The 20,027-nt window shown below is 37.3% G+C and overlaps 1 protein-coding gene across 5 annotated transcripts; it reads right to left on the reverse strand.

Annotated features, from left to right (window-relative positions):
* Positions 1 to 1,702: 1,702 nt before the first annotated feature.
* On the reverse strand, positions 1,703 to 18,118 carry TWSG1 (twisted gastrulation BMP signaling modulator 1). Of its 5 annotated transcripts, none has more exons than XM_087961517.1 (5): positions 17,969 to 18,118; positions 14,861 to 15,017; positions 10,004 to 10,103; positions 5,238 to 5,501; positions 1,703 to 4,954 (listed from the first exon to the last, which is right to left on the reverse strand). In XM_087961517.1, exons 2-5 carry the CDS (start codon positions 14,978 to 14,980, stop codon positions 4,773 to 4,775), a joined length of 666 nt encoding a protein of 221 aa, XP_087817643.1. In that variant the 5' UTR covers positions 14,981 to 15,017; positions 17,969 to 18,118; the 3' UTR covers positions 1,703 to 4,772. The 5 variants fall into 5 exon arrangements, with proteins under 5 accessions (XP_087817643.1, XP_087817644.1, XP_026527705.2 ...); XM_087961518.1 differs by having other exon boundaries at positions 17,786 to 18,072; XM_026671920.2 differs by lacking the exon at positions 17,969 to 18,118 and adding an exon at positions 17,645 to 17,814.
* Positions 18,119 to 20,027: the final 1,909 nt, after the last annotated feature.

Below are 20,027 nucleotides of genomic sequence, written 5' to 3' on the forward strand. Positions count from 1 at the left end.
CCCTCCCTGCCATGGTGCAGGAGGCTGACTATAGACCACGCCCACCCAGCAACCAGGAAGAGAACCCGTTACTAAAATTTTTGAAGCCCATCCCTGGTTGTAAGTTGAGGACTACTTGTAATAAATTAAATATCTTGCTGATGTGTACAATCCTATATATAATTTGCCTAAGTCTATAAAGATGGATTGTAACCCTACCCTTCCTTAGGCCTGTGTTTGACTCCAGCAGTCAATAAAGCAAATTGTGCTTCACTGTATTGTGTCCTGGTCTCCTACTCAGGTGAACTCCCCAGGAAAATCTTTGTGCTTTGATTATAATGAATAATATATTATTTGATTATAATATAAAAAACAGGCTGAAACTGATCCCCCTAAAAATAAATTTGCTCTTTATTTATTGAGACTGAACCTAAGGCACAGTTCCTTCATTTGTGGTTCGGTTCGCCTTATCTCACAACTACTGCTGGAGGTCAGGTGGAAATTAAAGCCAGGAGGGCCTTTGTCAAGCTCTGGTTGGTATGCTTGCTGTCACCAAACTACCTGAAGTAGGAGAATCTTGCAACATTCACAGGTTGTAAAATTGGGCACAAATCACTTAAAAACAGCTTTGCTTGACAATGGAAATTCTGGACCTAACTCTGGTCGTAAGCCAATGACAGCTACCTGTATAACATGTCATGTGCCTAGTGAGGTCAGTGAAACATTAGGATGTAATTAAAAGTTAATAGGGCAGAACCATAACGACAATGGGGTTTTGAAATAATTTCTGAAATGAAATAGATTCTCCTGTTTGAGCAAGGGGGCTGGACTAGAAGATCTCCAAGGTCCCTTCCAGTTCTGTTCTGGTTTTATCCTATCCTATCCCTCCCACCACCACCTCATTTTTCTTAGCTTATCAGCATTCCTTGGTTTTTCTAAATGTTTTACGGCTGTCAGTATTAAATTCTTTGGGAACGTGTATTTCCCAAGGAAGTGTATGGGATAGGGATTAGGGATTTTTAGCTTGAGCCCCCAAATTCTCTTTCAGTCTCAACCTCATCACTGATGCAGCCTGAGATGGTGACATAAAGTTGGTATCACAAAAATATTGATTATGCTTTACTCCAAATCAAAAGATGACTTCTCTCAACAACCTCTTGTAGAGGTTAGCAAGGAAAAAAAACGGAACCTCATGGCATGTCACACATCATAGGCTATTAGAATGATTTGTTTTCTTCCACTGAGAAAGGAGAAGAACCACTGTGAATAGCCTCCCAAGTATTCAATCATGCAGGTAGCTCAGATTGATCATGATTAATGATATCCAAGGTTGCTGATAGGTTTTAGGAGACAAAGCTCACATCCTCTGGGTAGGCACATCCTCTTGCCTAGGACCTGACAATGACAATCAAACAGCAAGAGCAACACAGCTTCTATCCAGGCCTGAGGCTGACCTCCTCTATCTACTTATACCTATTCTATTAAATAGGTATCCATTTTGTAAACTATTTTTATCCCAGTTTGCTGCACTGAAGACATTCAAAATGGCTAAAGCTGAATTCTCCTTTGAGTCAAACTTACCCGTGGTGATTTCACTGAGACATGCATGCAGTTTTCTTAGCAATAGTGCAGGCTTGCCATGTTCAGTATAAAAATTCCTACAAGCAAACTAATATTAATAATTCCACTACTGATTAAAGCAGACAACAATGAACAAAACAGATAAACAAGGTGTTGTTTATTAAAACATTCTTGAACAATATAAAAAGTAAGAAAATATTTAATAGTGTTGTAAATTATTGCTGTAATTGCATGTTCATCTGGAAGATTATTTTAATTGTATTATGGATTACACTGTAGATTAACAGAACCACTCTTTCTAATACATATTTAAAGGTTGAATTTCTACAACAGTCATTCCGAATTCAATTATTTCTTGCAATACTTTTTAAACTATTACAATAATCTCATAAATCCACCGTAACAGAATGAGAAAATAATAATCAGAATTATGCATTTTACAGACTGAGCATTCAAAATTATATAAATTTTTTTTTTTTACTCAAGACTATTAAATTGAACAATTGTCTTTGCCACTTTATAGAACAGACTTCCTATTTCAATACATTACCAATTGACTAAAAGCTACTCGGTTGCGTAACTTGTTATACCAGTCCTCCATTTTAAGGTATAATTATCTGTTATAGACAGAATCAAGTAAAATTACCTATAGGACTGTTACTGTTTCCTCCAGGAAGCAAGACCATAAGATATACATTATAAAATCAAAGAATTCTACATGGAGCGGGGAAGCTGCTGAATATGGTCATCTGTGTATTAATGGAGCTGTATCTGAGAGGATTAAATCCCAGCCACCCCTTCCAAATTTGGAAGTACTTGCAGTGCTGATTTCATCATCTCTTGCTGTAATTTGTTAAGACACAGCGAACAACAATTAATTGGTTGCCCTGAATGTTTGGAGAAATTAAAAATAATACAGTGGAATCATTGTCTACAACATTGTTTCTCAATCTTGGCAATTTTCTGATGTATAGATTTCAACTCCCAGAATTCCCCAGCCATCAAAGATGTAAGGCCATTTATTTGCAAAATAAATGAACTGGAATAAGGAAGGAGAAAGATTTTATATACAGACAATTTCTTTAAGCAGTTCTATATCTTTTCCCCATGGAAATCCAGTGTTACAACTATATACTAGTTCTGAATGAAAAGTATTGAGGTTTACCACTCAGACTGTCTTAAATTAGATAAAATATACCAAGGTTTAACTGTAGCTCACATTTAGAAATATTAGATACAGGTAATCCTGTTTTGTCCTAACTGTACCAAGCAATTGTTTGAGACAAACCTCCCATCCAAAAGCGAGTTGTGGAGTTCCGAGGACTGCACACTTCCTGCTGTCACTTGACCATATTTCAGGTGCTTTGATATCTGGATCATCTTTACAGCTGGTTGCAGAATTTCGTAGTCACATGACCATGCTTTACAATATTTACAATGCTCTGGCCTTTGCAGCCAGAATCTGGCAAAAAAAGGCCCATAGGAATACATGGATTTGCTTAACAATTGCAGTGTTTACTTAACGATTGCAGCATTCACTTTAATGATCACCTCAAAAACACATACATGAGTTCAGGTCCATTCACATGGGTGCCTTGACTTACAACCATCATAATTTAAGACAGAAATTCCAGGCTCCATTATGGTCATAAATCGAGGACCACTGGTGCTTTCAACTGGGCACTGAATGACCGGAAAACAACTGTTCCATGTGAAGCTGCCTGATGTTATCTCACCTGATAAATGCATAGCAGTAGAAATAACTTTTGGCTAAATCTCCAATGTCTGTTGGAGATGGGAAGAGGCTTTGCAGGACCCTATTTAGCAACCGAGTGCTCCAGAATTATTTTAAATATGCTCTGCAGAAAACAAATTGATTCTGTGGACACTTGGAACACAGCCAGTTTTTTATTCCTAAACCTTGAGTTTTGATCAGGGATTCTAGGAATTTTTTTCTCTTTAATAGGTTCCACCTGAAAAAGTTAGAAAAATCCTACTCTGATCTTTGAGAACAGTAACCATTTCTTTACAATCCCAACCTGAATGCAATCACAAATATCATGAAAATATCAGTTTCTAGACATATTTTCATATAAAAGCATAAACAGCAAATGACAGTAATAAATTAGGCAGTTTGTTAACACTAACAATTAAATAGTGTATTATGAGAATCTATGGGAAAATGGGAAATGGGAAAATGGGCAGTCAAGTATATAAATTTTAGTAGACAGCATTGGCTATGATTTTTAAAATAATTTCCTATTTAATCTAAACTCCATATTGTTTTTATTTATATTTTCTGAATTACTACAATTTATAATTTAATATCCATTTTGTTCAAAACGAACTAGCTAGTCAGGGAAGCAAAGAAAAGAAGGGTATAATAAAAAGGATATAATTAAGTTTATCATTATTTTTAATAAGGGGCTATTCATAAGGAGGGTAAATTTTTAAAACAAAAGAGCAATCTAAATTCCTTTTCTTTTTTAAAAACAAATAGCTATTGCTGGGGTAATCTGCATGGCATATAAAAGCAATTCACAGTCCACAACTGGCCCATGTGAAAAGCTCAAAAAATAAAATAGTGCTTAATTCAGAATTTCAAATTATAATTCTGATAAAACTTCATGATCATCTACTTAAAATCATACATGCAGATTAATCAATAGCCTGAAATAAAATCCAAGTTACGAAACTTCATACATTGCCCAATCAAAACCAAATCTAAACATTTACTGATTAATTGTTCCAATGATTTAAAGTGTAAAATTACATATTTAAAATATTATACATGTCTTTCCTTTCAACTGTGCTGCAGCTGTACCATCCAAAGTAATACAGGCAGTTCTCAACTTACGACCACAATTCAGCCTAAAATTTCTGTTGGTAAGGGAGACAATTGTTAAGTGAGTTTTGCCCCAGTTTACAACAGTTGTTAAGTGAATCACTGAAGTTGTTAGTAACACGGTTGTTAAGTAAATCTGGCTTCCCTGTTGACTTTGCTTGTCAGAAGGTTGCAAAAAGCTATCATATGATCGTGGGAACACTGCAAAGATCGTATCTCTGAAAAACAGTCATAAGTCACTTTTTTCCAGTTTCAGTTTGGTCACTAAATGAAGTGTTGTAAGTTGAGAACTACCTGTATATGCAAAGTATACCTCCCACCCATCCATTCTTTGGTGTCTGCCATTTTAAAATTGAATAGTTTAATTTCAGAACATACAGTTTGAGCATCTTACAATTTTACTCCCGTAGTCGACACAGTCAGGTCCAATACATTCACAGCAGGCGTTGTGAAACCATCGGTATTTGGAGGCACCCATAGAGTCACAAGAGATCTTGCACTGGTGTATCGACAGGCAGTCATCAAAGTAAACCACAGTACATATGCGTTCTAAGTGACCAAAGCAGAAGATAGATTTTTGACCAAGGTTTAAATAAATCACAGATCATTCAAATAACACTTCTAAATAAACTCCTTATTGGTTTTATATCTCTTTCCCTATAATAATATAATAGATCACTGCACATAGTTGTTTCCCATATTTGGAGCAGAGATATTTATGTGATTTTTAAAAATAAGATGAAAATCACCACACCTCATTTTAAAAGCTTAAACTTGCAAATACCCGCCCCCCCCCCAAAAAAAATTCAATCTTTCAACCACAATCTTTTACCTTTTTCACTAGAATATGGAGGATGAACGTTGTTTGAAACGGAAACATTGTGATGCTGAGGATGGTTCACTGTTTCTAAAACTGAGACTAAATTCTCATGAGGTGACAGCTCCTCTGCAGCAGAAAAGGACACAATTTTCCAGCTCAGGTTAGTGTCGCCTTCTGTAAGTGCTCGGAAAAGGGAAGCGATCGGCTCTTGCAGCTCCTCCACAGTACTTTTCGAAGTGGGTGGTGTGTCACTATAGTTCCGAGGGTTACACATACCTGTAGACAAGTTGACAAGTTTTTCAACTACCAGTGCCCATAAGAATATTAGAGAAATAATGTTAATAAAGTTGACGTTATAGGCATTTACAAAAGCTGCTTCTGAGATTTTGCTGTAAGGTGAATTTAAAAAAGCATTTTCTTTTTTTTCTCTTTTAAAAAAATCAGATAGTCCTCCAATTATGATTACAACTGAGCCCAAAATTACTAAGCGAGACAATTGTTACGTGAGTTTTGCCCCCAATTTACGACCTTTTTTGCCATAGTTATTAAGTGAATCACTGCAGTTGTTAAGTCACAAAAGGTCACATGACCATCATAAATATTAGTTGCCAAGCATCTGAATTCTGATCACGTGATCATGTAGATGCTGCAACGGTCATAATCAATCCATCAACCTTTATTGTCAGAGTACAACATGTGTACAATGACATTAGCTGAGCCTCCCTTCGTGCACCCCACCCCCAACACAACTCACAGTGAAGACAGAAGTCCCTAACCCAATCCCAATCTTATTACACTATGTGACCTTGTTGCACAACGCGCCAGCCCCGCAAGTCTATCATAATACTATGTTGACATGAAGTTATTTTCCATTCAGGAGTCTGACAGCCCACAGGTAGAAACTGTTCTTCAGCCTGTTGGTGCAGCTAGCTATGCTTCTATATCTCCTACCCGATGGTAGGAGAGTGAAGAAGTGCTGACCAGGATGTGAGTCATCCCTGAACTTAAACGCCACAAACTAAATAGATTAAGACCCTTTTAATGAGAATAAAGGAACTTTTCATCCTGTTTAAGTTGGGGAAGAAGAGACCAAGGATTATAAATACAACTATCTGAATCTTTGATCCAGATGCTTTTTAACTCAGCAGTTGCAACAAACAATACCACAGTTTCAATATAACCTGATTCTCTCCCTCCAGAAAAGGATGGAAAGTCATGGAGATGGCTTAGAACAGAGTTTCTCAATCTTTTCAGTTTTGCGGACCAGTGGGGGGGGGGGAGGAGAGGGGATGGTTGGCAGGCACACACACGGGCGCAGCTCCATTTGCACAAGCAGGGGGTATGTGCATCACCTACTCATGCAAATAAAGCACATGGGCACGCACTTGCCCACTGCTCGCACAAGTTGGGATGTGCTAATTCACTAATACTGAGCTAGTGCACCAGAATCTCACTCTTCCCTAAAGACAGCAAGGCATATGAATTCACTTTTACAATTTAAAATAAATTAAATATGAAACTACAGTCTGAAAAATTGTTTCGCTGCATTTCGTTTCTGAAGTACTCAATACAATCCTTAATATATTATGCTAACTATAAAAATACAATGCATCCACTAAAATAAAGTTTCAAGAGAACATCTTAAGTAATTATTCCAATATCTAAAGTGAAAATATGTTGTAGTAGATGATGCCTGTTGATAGTATCTACACAAATATTAGCACTAACAATCTGATCCAGCAGTAATATATATTATATAATGGGCAATTTAATTTACACCATTTGTAATTGTTTAGCATTATACTTTGACAATATATGATACAAGGAAATCACTTAAAGGTAGTCCTCAACTTACAACCACAATTGAGACCAGAATTTCGGTTGTTATGCAAGGGAGTTGTTAAGTGATTCACACCCAATTTTGTGACCTTTTTTTGCCGCAGTTGTTAAGTGAATTACTGCAATTAAGTGAATCACATGGTTTATAAATCTGGCTTTCCCCATTGACTCTATTTGTTGGAAGATGGCTGGGAAAGTCTCAGATGGCAATCATATGACCCCAGGATGCTGCAACTGTCATAAATAGATGTTGGTTGCCAAGTGCCCAAATTTTGATCACAGTAGTAAGTGCAAGGAATGCTTTTTAGTCACATTTTTCAACGACATTGTAAGTTTGAATGGTTGTACTTCAAGAGCTACCTCTCTATATAGTTCAAATCTCTTTTTGTTTCTGTTGTATTATGCCCCTCTAATAGTCTAGTGTGTTTGCAAAGAAACACTGAACATTATATGGAGAAGTATTGACATTATATAGCATTTGTGCTCATAGCTGCTTTTCCTTTTTAATTAGGGCATGATCTACAGTAATTTCTTTTCAGTTTTTTTCCTCAAACAGATCTTAAGAACAGTTTGCTATGGTTACCCACATATCCTTTAGTAACCTGTAAGCAGCAATTTAAGATTCAAATAGCATAATCACCCCTGAACTATAATCACCTAATGAACTTTAGTATAAACATTACATAGTAGAAATCCAAAATTTGTCAGGAGCAATTCAAGCACCTGATCCCTTGTTCTCTAACTAATCATAACTACAGCATCATTGTATACTTTTCCCTTTTTCCATTTTGTACAGCAACACACAACTGTAAACCTGAACCAGCTTTTCTTTGTTGTTCATAAATGTGTAGCCTGTCTTTTGATGATGGCCCAGAACACCTGCAATTTTGCATTGGTTTTTTTTTAAACTGCACAATTCAGATGAATAGAAAAAATATTTCCTTGTCTTTAGAGACAGTTGTCCAGAGCAACTAACAGCTGGGTAAATCTAGCACTCAGAAATGTAACAATATCTAAAATAATACTGTTAGCTATGACCACAATATAGTTTGTGTTGTAACTTTGAGGTAAGGGGAAGTATACTAAATGCTGCCACTCATTTTTTACTGAAAATGAAATTGTAAGCCAGCAGAGTCACGTAAAGTTCCCTGCTTGAATTTCAGAAGAATCTATACTAGCAGTTGTGACAGTGAAACAGGATAGATAAGAATTGGTCACTGCCTAATTAGCTTTATGAGCAGTTGACTGTCTTCTGTCAACCCCTTTAAATCCTCACTGGAGTTTAAATCTGGCCCTACTTTTTTGCACCTTTCATTCTTTGTCTGGGAAGCTCTGGCTTTATAAGAAGTGAAACTTTCTTATCCAACTATTCTTCCAAGCAGGAATTCACTTAATTATTGGAACCAGATAATTCACTCCAGCTAAATCCCTACAGTAACATCAATAAAAACAACAGGGTGGATGGATAGCACATTTTTCCATACCAGTGTTGTTCATTACTTTCTTAGGGAACTGCTGTTTTTTATGTAACAAGTAGTTATAAGAATTCCCTATATTCTACAGCTCCTTTTTACTGATATTGCAGTAGTATCAGTGGTGGGATTCAATTTTTTTTTTTACTACTGGTTCTGTGGGCGTGGCTTGGTGGGCGTGGCAGAGGAAGGCTACTGTAAAATCTCCAGTCAGAGGTGGTATTTGCCGGTTCTCCGAACTATTCAAAATTTCCACTACCGGTTCTCCAGAACTGGTCAGAACCTGTTGAATACCAGCTCTGAGTGGTATATATTTCAAATCATAGGAAACTGCAATCTAATTTCTCCCATAATTTATGAACTGGTCTAGAGACTCCTAAAAATAGAGACTCCTCATTCTCTTTCCAGACAAATCTAGCTTGTAATGAATCCTAACTCTATCTCAGTAAGTCTTCATAAAACAAACAATTCACTCTCAGATTGGCTTGGCAGATTGCAGCAAGAATAAGCTCCTTCACAACATCCAGCAGATCAACATTATCACAGTGTGATGCGGCCATAAAATATGTGGAAAGGATCATCTTTCCCCAAAACAACATTAGAAAATAAAGACTCAGCTTTCCTTAAGGCCTCAATGTAATTCATTACAATTGGGAATTTAGCATTTAATATCAGCTGAAAGTGCCAAGCTGAGATTTCTTCCAATCAATCAACATTAATAAATCCTCAGCTTTGTTCTGCCCACTGCTATGGGCATATTTCCATAAGCAGATAGGTGTGCATATACCATTCACGAACATTTAATAGCAATGAAAAACTGAAGAAAAATGCATTAAGCACTACAGAGTATAATGATAGCTGGCAGGTTACATTGTGGTTGGGTTAACTAAACATTAATTCCTGTCTGCATAGTATATTGCACATTCAAACAAATAAAAAATGTCAAAACAGATTAAAATTAAATGAAAAATTAAACATTTCAAAATAAAGTTTCAGATTTTTGCATTGTTCAAACAACATTCAACATACAATGGCTGGCTTCCTACATGCTGACTCACAAAGCACTTAAGCCCATTTTAGTCTAATCTAGCAGGTTGCATGTATCCATTATGTCTTAAACCACTGTTTTCCAACTCTGAAAAAAAAACACTAATCAAAACAATGTTTTTCAGAAAGATTTTCAGCATACACTATCTTTTCTCAACCCTAATAAAAGTTTTTCCTCCAACATAGGATGAGCTACACATTTCATGAATTTTGGCTTAAAGCACCAAGAGTTACTTCATGAGTAACTTCCTCCTTCATAAATAGCTAATCTTACATTCATGTACACACTGAATTAAATATAAAATACCCATTATTCTACCTGTAGCTCCTTTTGGCATAAACTTTAAAAGCTGTTAAATCATTGAAAATTGCTACTGAAAACAGCTGGTTTTGGTATAGGGGAAAAAAACATGAACTTACCAACACAGTCACAGCATTCATCCCAAAGTGTGCCTAGACAGAGCATGCACTCCTTGCAGCAAGAACAGTTTCCTTCACCAGGTCGGCACTGACACAGCTCCTAGATAATGCATATATACAGTAGAAACACGGCATGGTAAAAGTTATTTCATTACAACACCCACCCACCTCGTCCCCACAAAGAACTTTGGATAATACTCAATTCTTGGGAAATGCTTTACAAATTATGGACAGCCCCATTTCTAATCTCATAATAAGACAAGAGCAGATGCAGATATATACATATATTTACTTATTTTATACTTTTACAGATCTATGTATCATAGTGCTACCAGGATACAATATTAAGCAATCTATAGACTATTAAAACTTTCATATCTGTAATCTTTAACTGGGCAAAATGGTGCATTATACAGCAATTTTTTTTCCAACCACCGTCTCTCAAAGGATTAACTTCCAGAATGCATCTGAAATTGATGACCAATTATTCCAGTGGAATTGAAATTTGGCAAATTTTATAAAACATTTTAGGACATAAAATTATCATTAAGCATTTTATAACATAACACAAAATGTCATAAAATGTTTCCTGTGGACAATTCCCAATGCTTGACTATGCCAATACACAAGGCAGATACATCTCTGAAGATCTCCCTCATTTTTTAGGAACTTTTCCAGTATATTAGAACTCTACTTTCTTTGAAGGCAATGAAGAATCTGGTACAGAAATATATCTTCGTTGTTCATTCAAAGCTGACTTCACAGGGCATATTAAGCCAAAATCAGTCCCCATTTTTTGCTTATGGTATAAGAACCCAAGAGATTGGATTTAAGCATTAAGAAAAGTCACAGTATGTTGAATTCGATTCACCAATACAAATCATATCATGTCACAATGCTGTCATTCATTTGCTGGAAATATCAATATGATCTGCTAGAAACAACATATTTACTTATATTGTTACAGTTTAGAGATTTAATTTTTGTATGAACTCATTTTCTTCATGAGTTAAATAAGTTGAGATTGCTGAAAAGTTTATGATACTTTCTTGAAATTGTATCTGAACAGGGTTTAAAGAGAACTATCCAGCAAGACAAAACAAATCAAGTAGGTTTCAATACAAGATGGTTGACTTCATTCACATCTGTTGCACAGCTGATAAAATAAATATTTATGTCGACCATTCCCTGCATTCTATAAAATGGAGTACAGTTCATGCAATCTTTTCTACCCACATGAAGGAAAGAAATTGATTAATACTAGATTCCCCTCTCTTCAGTAAAAGTTCTTATTATAGAAAACAAATGTCTTATAAAAATCAAATACTTCTATCTCAGAGGGTAACTTAACTTACACATTATCCACCAAAACTTGAATATTTAATCAGGGCTTTTATATACGATTTTTTTTTCAGATAAAGAATCTTAATTTAGGGATAACCCCTTATAATGTATTTATAAATTAAGGTGTTTTATCAAGACACTAATTACTGTTTGAACTGTCAGTGAACCATGAAATGTGCCAAAACTGTATTTTTGTTAAGGTTTGTTTTAAACAAAAGTTCATTATTAAATTTAATTATGAAAATTACAAAAATGTTCAGTACTAAAAAAGAAAACTGAAAAGGTTTCTAAAAACAAATTATTCAATTTGTTAACTTGATAAGAGTGAAGAATTTCCTCATAGGACTATTATTAAGTATACTTAATCACACAGAAATATATTCATCTTTACTTCTTTAACATATGGGGCAAAAGATTAAGCACTTTTAATCATGTAATAGATTTAAATGTTATATACCAGTTCTCTCTTTAAAAGCCAAAAGATATTTACAGTGAAGCCTTATTGGTGTTAAACACTATAATTTCAGTAAAGTCTCACATTCTGGAAGTTGCTTTTTCCCTTTTCTTTTTAATTTAAAATATAGTTTCAAAAAAAGGTATTGCCTATAGTTGGATAGTTACAATTATAAAACTGATGCTCAATGTTAAAAAAAATACCAAGCAAAGTACACTGAATTGTACCTATTCGCTAGAACCGATTGTTAAGCAGTTTGGAGAACCGGTTGTTAGAAGAAATTACTAGCCTAATCCTGTAAGGAAGGCAGGAAGGAAACATTCTGGTGTTGCTTACGAAACTGCCTCTCTGTTAACCCTTATTACGTTCTTGGCAGGACTAGACCTCCTGTTTCTGGAACTTCTCTGGAGTTTTTTTTCCCCTCCTTTGCTGGTACTTTGCTTGTGTGGAGTGACCATTCAAAGTTATAATGGCACTGAAAAAAGTGACTTATGACCATTTTTCACACTTACGACTGTTGCAGCATCCCCACAGTCATGAGAAGCCAGGTGAGGAGATGCGTGCCTCGATGTGAGTGATATTGAGTTGGCCACATCCAGCCAATAACATGACCACCAAGCCATGCTCACCCAGTCACATGACCACCAAGCCACGCCCACCAACTAAGCCATGCCCCCAGAACCGGTTGTTAAAAAAAATGAATCCCACCCCTGAAAAAAAGGAAATACAAACTTTTTGAGCTTAGTAACAAAACTTTGTGGTTTAAGGTTTACTTAAAACCAGTATGCAAAACAGCCAAGAAATAAGCCTCAAGTATGTGTTAGAATTAGAGTATGTATGTTTGATGAATTAGTCATTTCTAATTCTAATTCACCCACAGTTACCAAGCTGCTGCAGTTCAGGGGTTATTATTCCAGGATAATTATTGCATAATTCAAAGGTAGGTAATGAGATGAGTCTGAGTCCCAGAATGCCTGCAAAAACTTCCCTTGGCATCCATGCCCATACTTTGACTAATCTTTATTTGGGTTAAATGAAATCTGGCTCCTGAAAAATTAAACTGTGCACTACCATCTTCATTTGTATGTACAAGAGGTGGCACTAAGAATTTTTAGAAAGCAAATAAAAAGATTTAAAGCAAATATAATAAAGATATAAAGAGCCAGTTTGGTCTAGTGGTTAAGTTACCAGGCTAGAAACAGGAGGCTGTGAGTTCTAATTGCACTTTGGGCATAAAAGCCAGGTGGATGACTTTGGGCAAGTCACTCTCAGCCCAACTCACCTCACAGGGCTTGTTATTGTGTAGAAAACAGAAGGAGGAAGGAGTATTAGGTATTTGAGTTATTTATAAAAATAATAAAGATGAGTAAAAAACATTGTTGGAACATAGTGCTTTATTCAGAAGCATCCATGTTGCCAGGAAAATAATAAAGACAAAAGTAAGTTAGGATGGTAACATGCACCTATCATGATAAATTATGTTTACCTTCTGCTTCCTGGTGATTTTTGCCACATTCTGGAACATTTGTCTATGCTGACTCATGTTTGCCATTCTATTACTGTTCATCTCTTTTGAAAATATATTTTTAGATTTCTTTCCAATCTATTTTTGAATTTACAATTCTGGTCATATGTTACTGGAAAAACTGGCCATTTTATTACTATATGCTTCAAAACTATCTGTCATTTATCTCTGTGTTTCCCTACAGAGATATTTTTACTTTGACTACTTTTTCTAAGTGACAATCTGGCTAAAGAGATGATGAGTATATTCCAGACATAAGAATATAACTAGGAGCAATGCTTCATCATCATCAATGCATGTACACTTAAATTCTGTACTCCAATACTAGGAAAAGTCTATATAATTGGTAAAATTAAACTAGCAAGGGTTGTATAAATGCAAACATTCATACAACATTTAGTAAACATGAAATACCCAATGCTATCCTTAGAATCACTTCCCAAAGATAATACAAAGAAAAATAAACATGCCACATAGTTCTGTAAAAAAAGTATTTGATCTCCTTTGGATTTCTGTTTTTTTGCAAATGTTTGCCAACAAATGTTACCACAGCTTCCACAGGGATCCTACTAATACGCTATAGAGACTTTGAAGTAAACAAATAACACCAAATGAGATACTTATTTATTTCAGTATACAGAATGTAACTTTTTCCATATTCACTGAGTCATAGAGTCTTAGTCATCCATCAGCTTTTCCTAATGTTTCCTAATGTTATTTAGTTCTAAACATTCTACAAAAAAACTAAAAAGCAAAAGAAAATATGTATTGCTTGCCTATTTTACATAAATAAAATATATTCATTTCTGGCCATAATATAATGCTTCCTTATGAGTTTTTAATATATATATATATATATTGCACAAAGTATATAAACATAAGCCTGATCTGCAATAATATAAAAAATTATGAGTAGATAAAACAAATTCCAAAAATTAATTACAAGTTAATTACAGTATTAGCAACATGTTCTATAATTTTAATTACATTCAAAGAGAATATTTTAATTTTGATGGAATAGTAAACTTTTATAGCCCTATATTAAGAAAAATCATGAAAACTCAGTTTTTATATTTGTTTGATCAATATATTTTTCCTGTATCTACTCTGTCACATACAGTTTTCACAGCAATTTTAAGTTTTGTACCAGAGATCCAGTTTTACGATGTGTTTAAATGAGAAGTAAGTAATAACTTTCAATTCATGGACACGCCCATGCAGCATGGGAAAAAAAAGTACATTGGATAAAACAAAGAGATATCTTAGCTGGTATCTCAGCTGGTAATTCAGTATTTTAAGGAGAGGGTAGATAGGGCCTTCAGACATTTTCAACCATCTTCTTCCAGGTGCTTCCTCCAACTGAAATATTTTACCTGCAACGTCCCACTTATGTTTGAGGGCAACATGCATGGTAGCTACATAAATACCTCCTCAGCGCAAGACAAAACTTCTCCTTTCAGGCACTTCTTTCAAAATTATTATTACAGAAAAATGTCTGGATTCTTATCAAGCGTAGGTGTAAATTATCTCATACCTGTATTAGGCATTTGCTGACATCACTAGCACAGAGAGCTTTGTTGCAGCACATGGACGATGGAATCCAGAAGTACAGCAAACTGATTATGAGGAAGCCGGGGAAGTACCACAACCTCATTTTTTGTTCAGGAGGGAGATTTCAAAAAATGTTCCAACTGTATTGAAATAAAAAGTACTTATGAAAAGCCCATATTTTCTGAGCAAAAGACGAAGCTTCTTTCATCCTTATCCCATAATTCTCAAAGGCAGTTTGTTTTGTTTCGTTTCCCTTCAGTTTTTTATGCTCAGATCAGCAGCATGTTTGGAAAAAAAATTCTCATGTAATTATAAGTCAAGACAATTATGTTTCCATTGACTTCAAAGTTATGTAAAGCATGACACTTTAAACGCTAATAAATATAATTATTTTAGTTACAATCCTATCACGGTAAAGTATTTATTTGCAACATATTTATTTCATGGAGGAACAGAAGGAACAGGAAAAGGAGGCCTAGAACTAATGTAGAAGAATTCTTTCTGACAGATAAATGGGAACATGTTTTAACATAACCTCATTTCAATTCCAGCTATATAGAAGTATTACTTTACAAACAAGGCTTCTGAAGAAGAAATTGGATGGGTGCCACATATTAATCAACAGAATATTATATTGATAAAGGATATACTAGGTGACTTAATCTCTGCATTTTGCATCTCTGCTTCTAATTCAGTTATATTATATACTCAAATAATATCTTTCTACTTACTATTTCCCTATCATACTCTTTTCCAATGCAACTGAGAAACATCAAAACATAAAAAAGCAAACAAAAAATGGGGAGGAGGTTCCTGATTGTTGAACAAATTCTACCATCTTTTCACTAGATACACCTGAACTTTTGCAAAGCAACTTGAAAAAAACCTGAAATGACAAACATCTCTATGTTTCTTTCTTGAATTATTGTTCTTTATATACAGTTGGAAGAAATATCCTTCTGGGTTCAGTTCCAAGTGGGGAAAAAGACACTGGATTCATGGAAGTTGCTTGGAAAGAAGGTTTAATGGTGGACAGGACCATATGCCTTGGAGCTCCTGGGCAAAAAGGACAGGGATGCTGAGAATCCCTTGGTTTCATACTTTCTGTTGGGCCCCACCTTAGTGTTTCCTGTTCTTGTGCAAGAAATGTATCCCATTGGCTGTCAGACTCCCAGGGGCGGGAGTCTTAGCTGACTTTGTAGACTTTGTCTGGACCACATGGCTTCACCTGAGTGCTGGCTAATGTTATCTCCCAGGTGCCATGTGGTGAGATGGGTAATCCTATCATGTCCTGAGGGCCATGTCTTAATCTCATCACCCTGGAGCTGAAGGGGAGGCAGGGACTGCAAGAAGCTGCTTTGTCTTTAAAACATGTTTCTCATTTTCTTCATCCAGGGAATTATAATATTCTGCCTTTTTAATATTTCCTAGAATATTTCATTCTTCTAGGAGAGGGGTGGGTGCTAATTTTCTACATTACTGAACATGATCTTAAGAGTTACAAAATAAGGGATAATAATCTGAACAGTCATTTTAGATTCCTTACTGGAAAATTGTTTTAGGGCAATAATCAGAAAACATATGATCACCTTTTGGAAATTTTAGTCAACAGAAACTTGTCCCATTGAATTCAGTTTTTACAATTTCATAATGGCAGCCCTTCACTTAAACTTCCCTACAGGTAAACTGGTCTATCAATTGAAAGATCAATTGATCAATTGATGAGAGATGAGATCTTTCACAATGCAAAATGTATTATTACCCCCCCCCCCCCAAAAAAAAAAAGGACAGCTGAACATTTGTTTGATTCTACATTTCAACGTTTTTAATGCTGGGCAATGAAAAAAAAAACTATAGAGAAACATTTTTAGAGCAAACAAAGCTGTTTGGAAGTCATTCACACCTGTTCATCCGTACCATATTATTTTATTTTCCACTTGAATTGCACGCGAAACTCAGTAAATCGTTAGTCAAGCCCACAGAGTTGGCCAAGGCACATTTTCTCAAATGCGTAAGCCCCCAAACTCTTGCATGCACTTTTACAAAAAGGACTTTAAAAGAAACCTCCAACGCGGCAGCTAAGATCCAATCCCAGCCAAAAAAAAAACCCAGCTCTCCCCTCCCCACCGGGCGCATCTGCTTCGCCTGGCTAAATCGGGTCTAGCGCCTAGGGCGGAGGGGGGGGAGAGAGGATGAGAAATTTCACGGGGGGAAGGAGGACGAAAAGGCAGCAGAGCGAGGCTCATAAAGGAAACTCAAGCTTGGACCAGCAAAAGGCGGAGGGAGGGAATACAAAGGACAACTGGAGAGATGGAGCAGCGCTCTCGGCCATCCAGGCTTCAAAGAAAAGTTCGCTTCAGGGCAGGGGGCGCAACAAACGCCACTTTCGAAAACAGAAGATCATGCTAAGCTCCAGAGCCTACAAAAAAAGCCGCGGGAATCGGTCCGTGCGTTCACCTCCTGCCTTTCTAAAGGGACAACACCCCCCCCCCCCCCGCGCGCCCTGCTTGCTCCCTCATACTTCCACTGCGGTCTCACCCTTCGCCGGGTCGGCTCGCTTACCTCCGCCCCGCTTCCCCTCCTTCAGAGGCCCCTTAGTCACTCTCTGGCGGCTTCTTCCCTGGCGACCACCTCTTTCTTGGCCCCCAGCCGCCACCTGGCTTCAGCTTGCGGAGCGACTGGGGCGAGGAGAGTCAAACTCTTTTCCTTCGGCTGCGGCACCGCTTGGCTGCCTTTGCACAGGGCCGGAGGGCGGGCAGCGTCGTACCTTAAAGGGACAGGCCCCGGCGGCTGCCTTCCGAGCCGCTCCGGCTGCGAAGGGAGGTGGGCAAAGCGCGGCCAAGTCGTCTCCTCCTTCTCGGCCTTAAACATCCACACAGAGCAAACACACACACACACGCACACACACCTCGCGGCGCCAGAGGGACTCGCCCACGCGCCGTCTCCTCTCAGAAGGTCCTGGAGCGCATCGCGCCTTCGGCCTCTTCGCACTCTGGGGCGGGAAAGCGCCGCTGGGGGGAGAGAGACCTGTCCATCCAGGAGACCGGCCTCGTTGGTAAGCCGGTCCCTTCCTTGACGCCACGGAGCTCACCTTTGAACTCAGCGAGGTGGCTTCTATCCAAGATAGTTCCCGCCGAAGGGGAAAAGGGGTTCGCTTCTCCCCGGTAGACGCGAAGGGCTTTTCCACTTGTGACCCTGAGGAGCCGCGCGACGCCTCTGCCCGACCTGTTGCTGGATTGTGCTCTCCACTCCCCAGAAGACGCGAAGGGCTTTTCCACTGGTGACCCTGAGGAGTTGCGAGGCGTCTCTGCCCGACCTGTTGCTGGATTGTGGTGTCCACGTATTCGTTTTTGAAACGTCTGCAAAACGGAACCAAAAAATATGTTCTACTCTCTCTGATACACACGCGTAGTATTTTTCTCTGCAGAGCTAAGCAAGTAGTTTGTTTTCTTTCACCCGTGTTGCCCTATGCATAAGGCAACAGCATAAAATGAGCATTTTTTAAAAAATGGGCGCCAGGGTGTTCACAGAAAAAAAGGACAACAAAGGTTATTTTAACTGATATTGGCCCAGGAGTTAAAAAGCTCTGTGCCAGTTACTAGACACAATAACCTGGTCTCCTCTCCCCCCTTGCTACATTATCTAATTCTTTGTGGATTGGCTAGAAGGGTCACCTGGTCCCCTTTTAAATGCCTTTTGTATAAATTAATGCCGTGAGCAAATAAGAAAAAAAACCAGTCTATTATTAGGCAATCATAATCCATACACATATCTCAACCATAAGGTGATTTGCTTCATTTTGCCTGCTGTGTGAATCCCAACAGTTGTGTAAAACATAGTTTGTGCTTTAGCTATTATTTGAAAGGAGCCAATTTGGGCTTTACTCAATCTTGTTTGAATTGTGATATATCATGTGCATACCCAGCACTTGATTGACTAGGAAAAATAGGCCAGTGGTTATTGTTTGCTGCAGTTAATGCCAAGCTTCATGAAGGGCTTAAGTATCCAGTATTACTTACTGAGACCATGGTTGCCTCTTTCTCTCACATATATCCCTTTTGCAAAGAAAAAAGGATCTTCAGTTCCTGCGCTTATATACAAACAAGCCTAGTAGCAGCTTTAAACTGAGTGTAGCAAATGCTCCAGGCAGCTGATTGCTGTGGATAGAACTGCACCAAGGAATTGAGAAGAGCCAGTCTGGTGTAGTGGTTAAGGTGGTGGCCTAAAAACCAGAAATCTGAGTCCCATTTTAGGTATGGAATCCAGCTGAGTGACCTGGTGCCAGTCATTCTCTCTCAGCCCAACACACCTCACATGGTTGTTATTGAAGGGAAAATAGGAGGAAGGAGCAAAACTTTTACATTCCACAAGAAAAGTAAATAGAGTGAGCTGGACAAGAGCAAGTCCCTCCAAAACCACCCCATATGCCACGAAGGGCTTTATAATTGATGACCAACAATGTCATCATTTATTTTACAAAAAGAAAACCAAAATGGAGAAGCCATGTGTGAAAAACTAGGTATACCGTTAACTGGTTCCATATATATGAAGAAGCGAAGCAGCAGGCAGGTTGATCAACTGATCATCAGCAACTGACTGCCTCTAGTTTTAGGAGTTTGCTAGTCTCCAGCATTGAGCTGTGTAGTAACACAATGATAAAGAAAGACATCTTAGAGAAGCAAATGTTTCTGCCCATAAATCTGTGGTTATAAGGCCATTTCCATGAATTTCTTACTCTTCATTTACTTTATATGATAACATCATTTTCTCTAAAAGTATAAAAAATCTTCCTGTCTTATAAAGAAATTTCCAGAGCTTTTATCATTCATAGTTAATTAGAAATCCCCATTACGAGCTATCAGAAATAACATATTGAAATTTAATTCCATCAAATCAGGTCCCACAAATTAATTTCTTATCTCTTCATCTCCTCTCAGAAACTTTTTTGGAAAGTTAACATTTTCCTTCAATTTTGATACCACAGCTTATCACTTTCTCTAAAAATACAAGAACAAATATATTATTCCTATATTTTGTGTATAAACAAGCCTTTAAAGCCTTATTTTAGTCCTGGTTAAAAAAAATACACCATTAAAATATACTAGGAAAGAAAACACCCACCCACCCATCCACATTGGTCAAATAAGTCA

Source organism: Notechis scutatus, chromosome 3, assembly GCF_049901735.1.
Source record: "Notechis scutatus isolate UNSWTSFEM ecotype Mainland chromosome 3, rNotScu1.2, whole genome shotgun sequence".
Classification (NCBI taxonomy): domain Eukaryota; kingdom Metazoa; phylum Chordata; class Lepidosauria; order Squamata; family Elapidae; genus Notechis; species Notechis scutatus.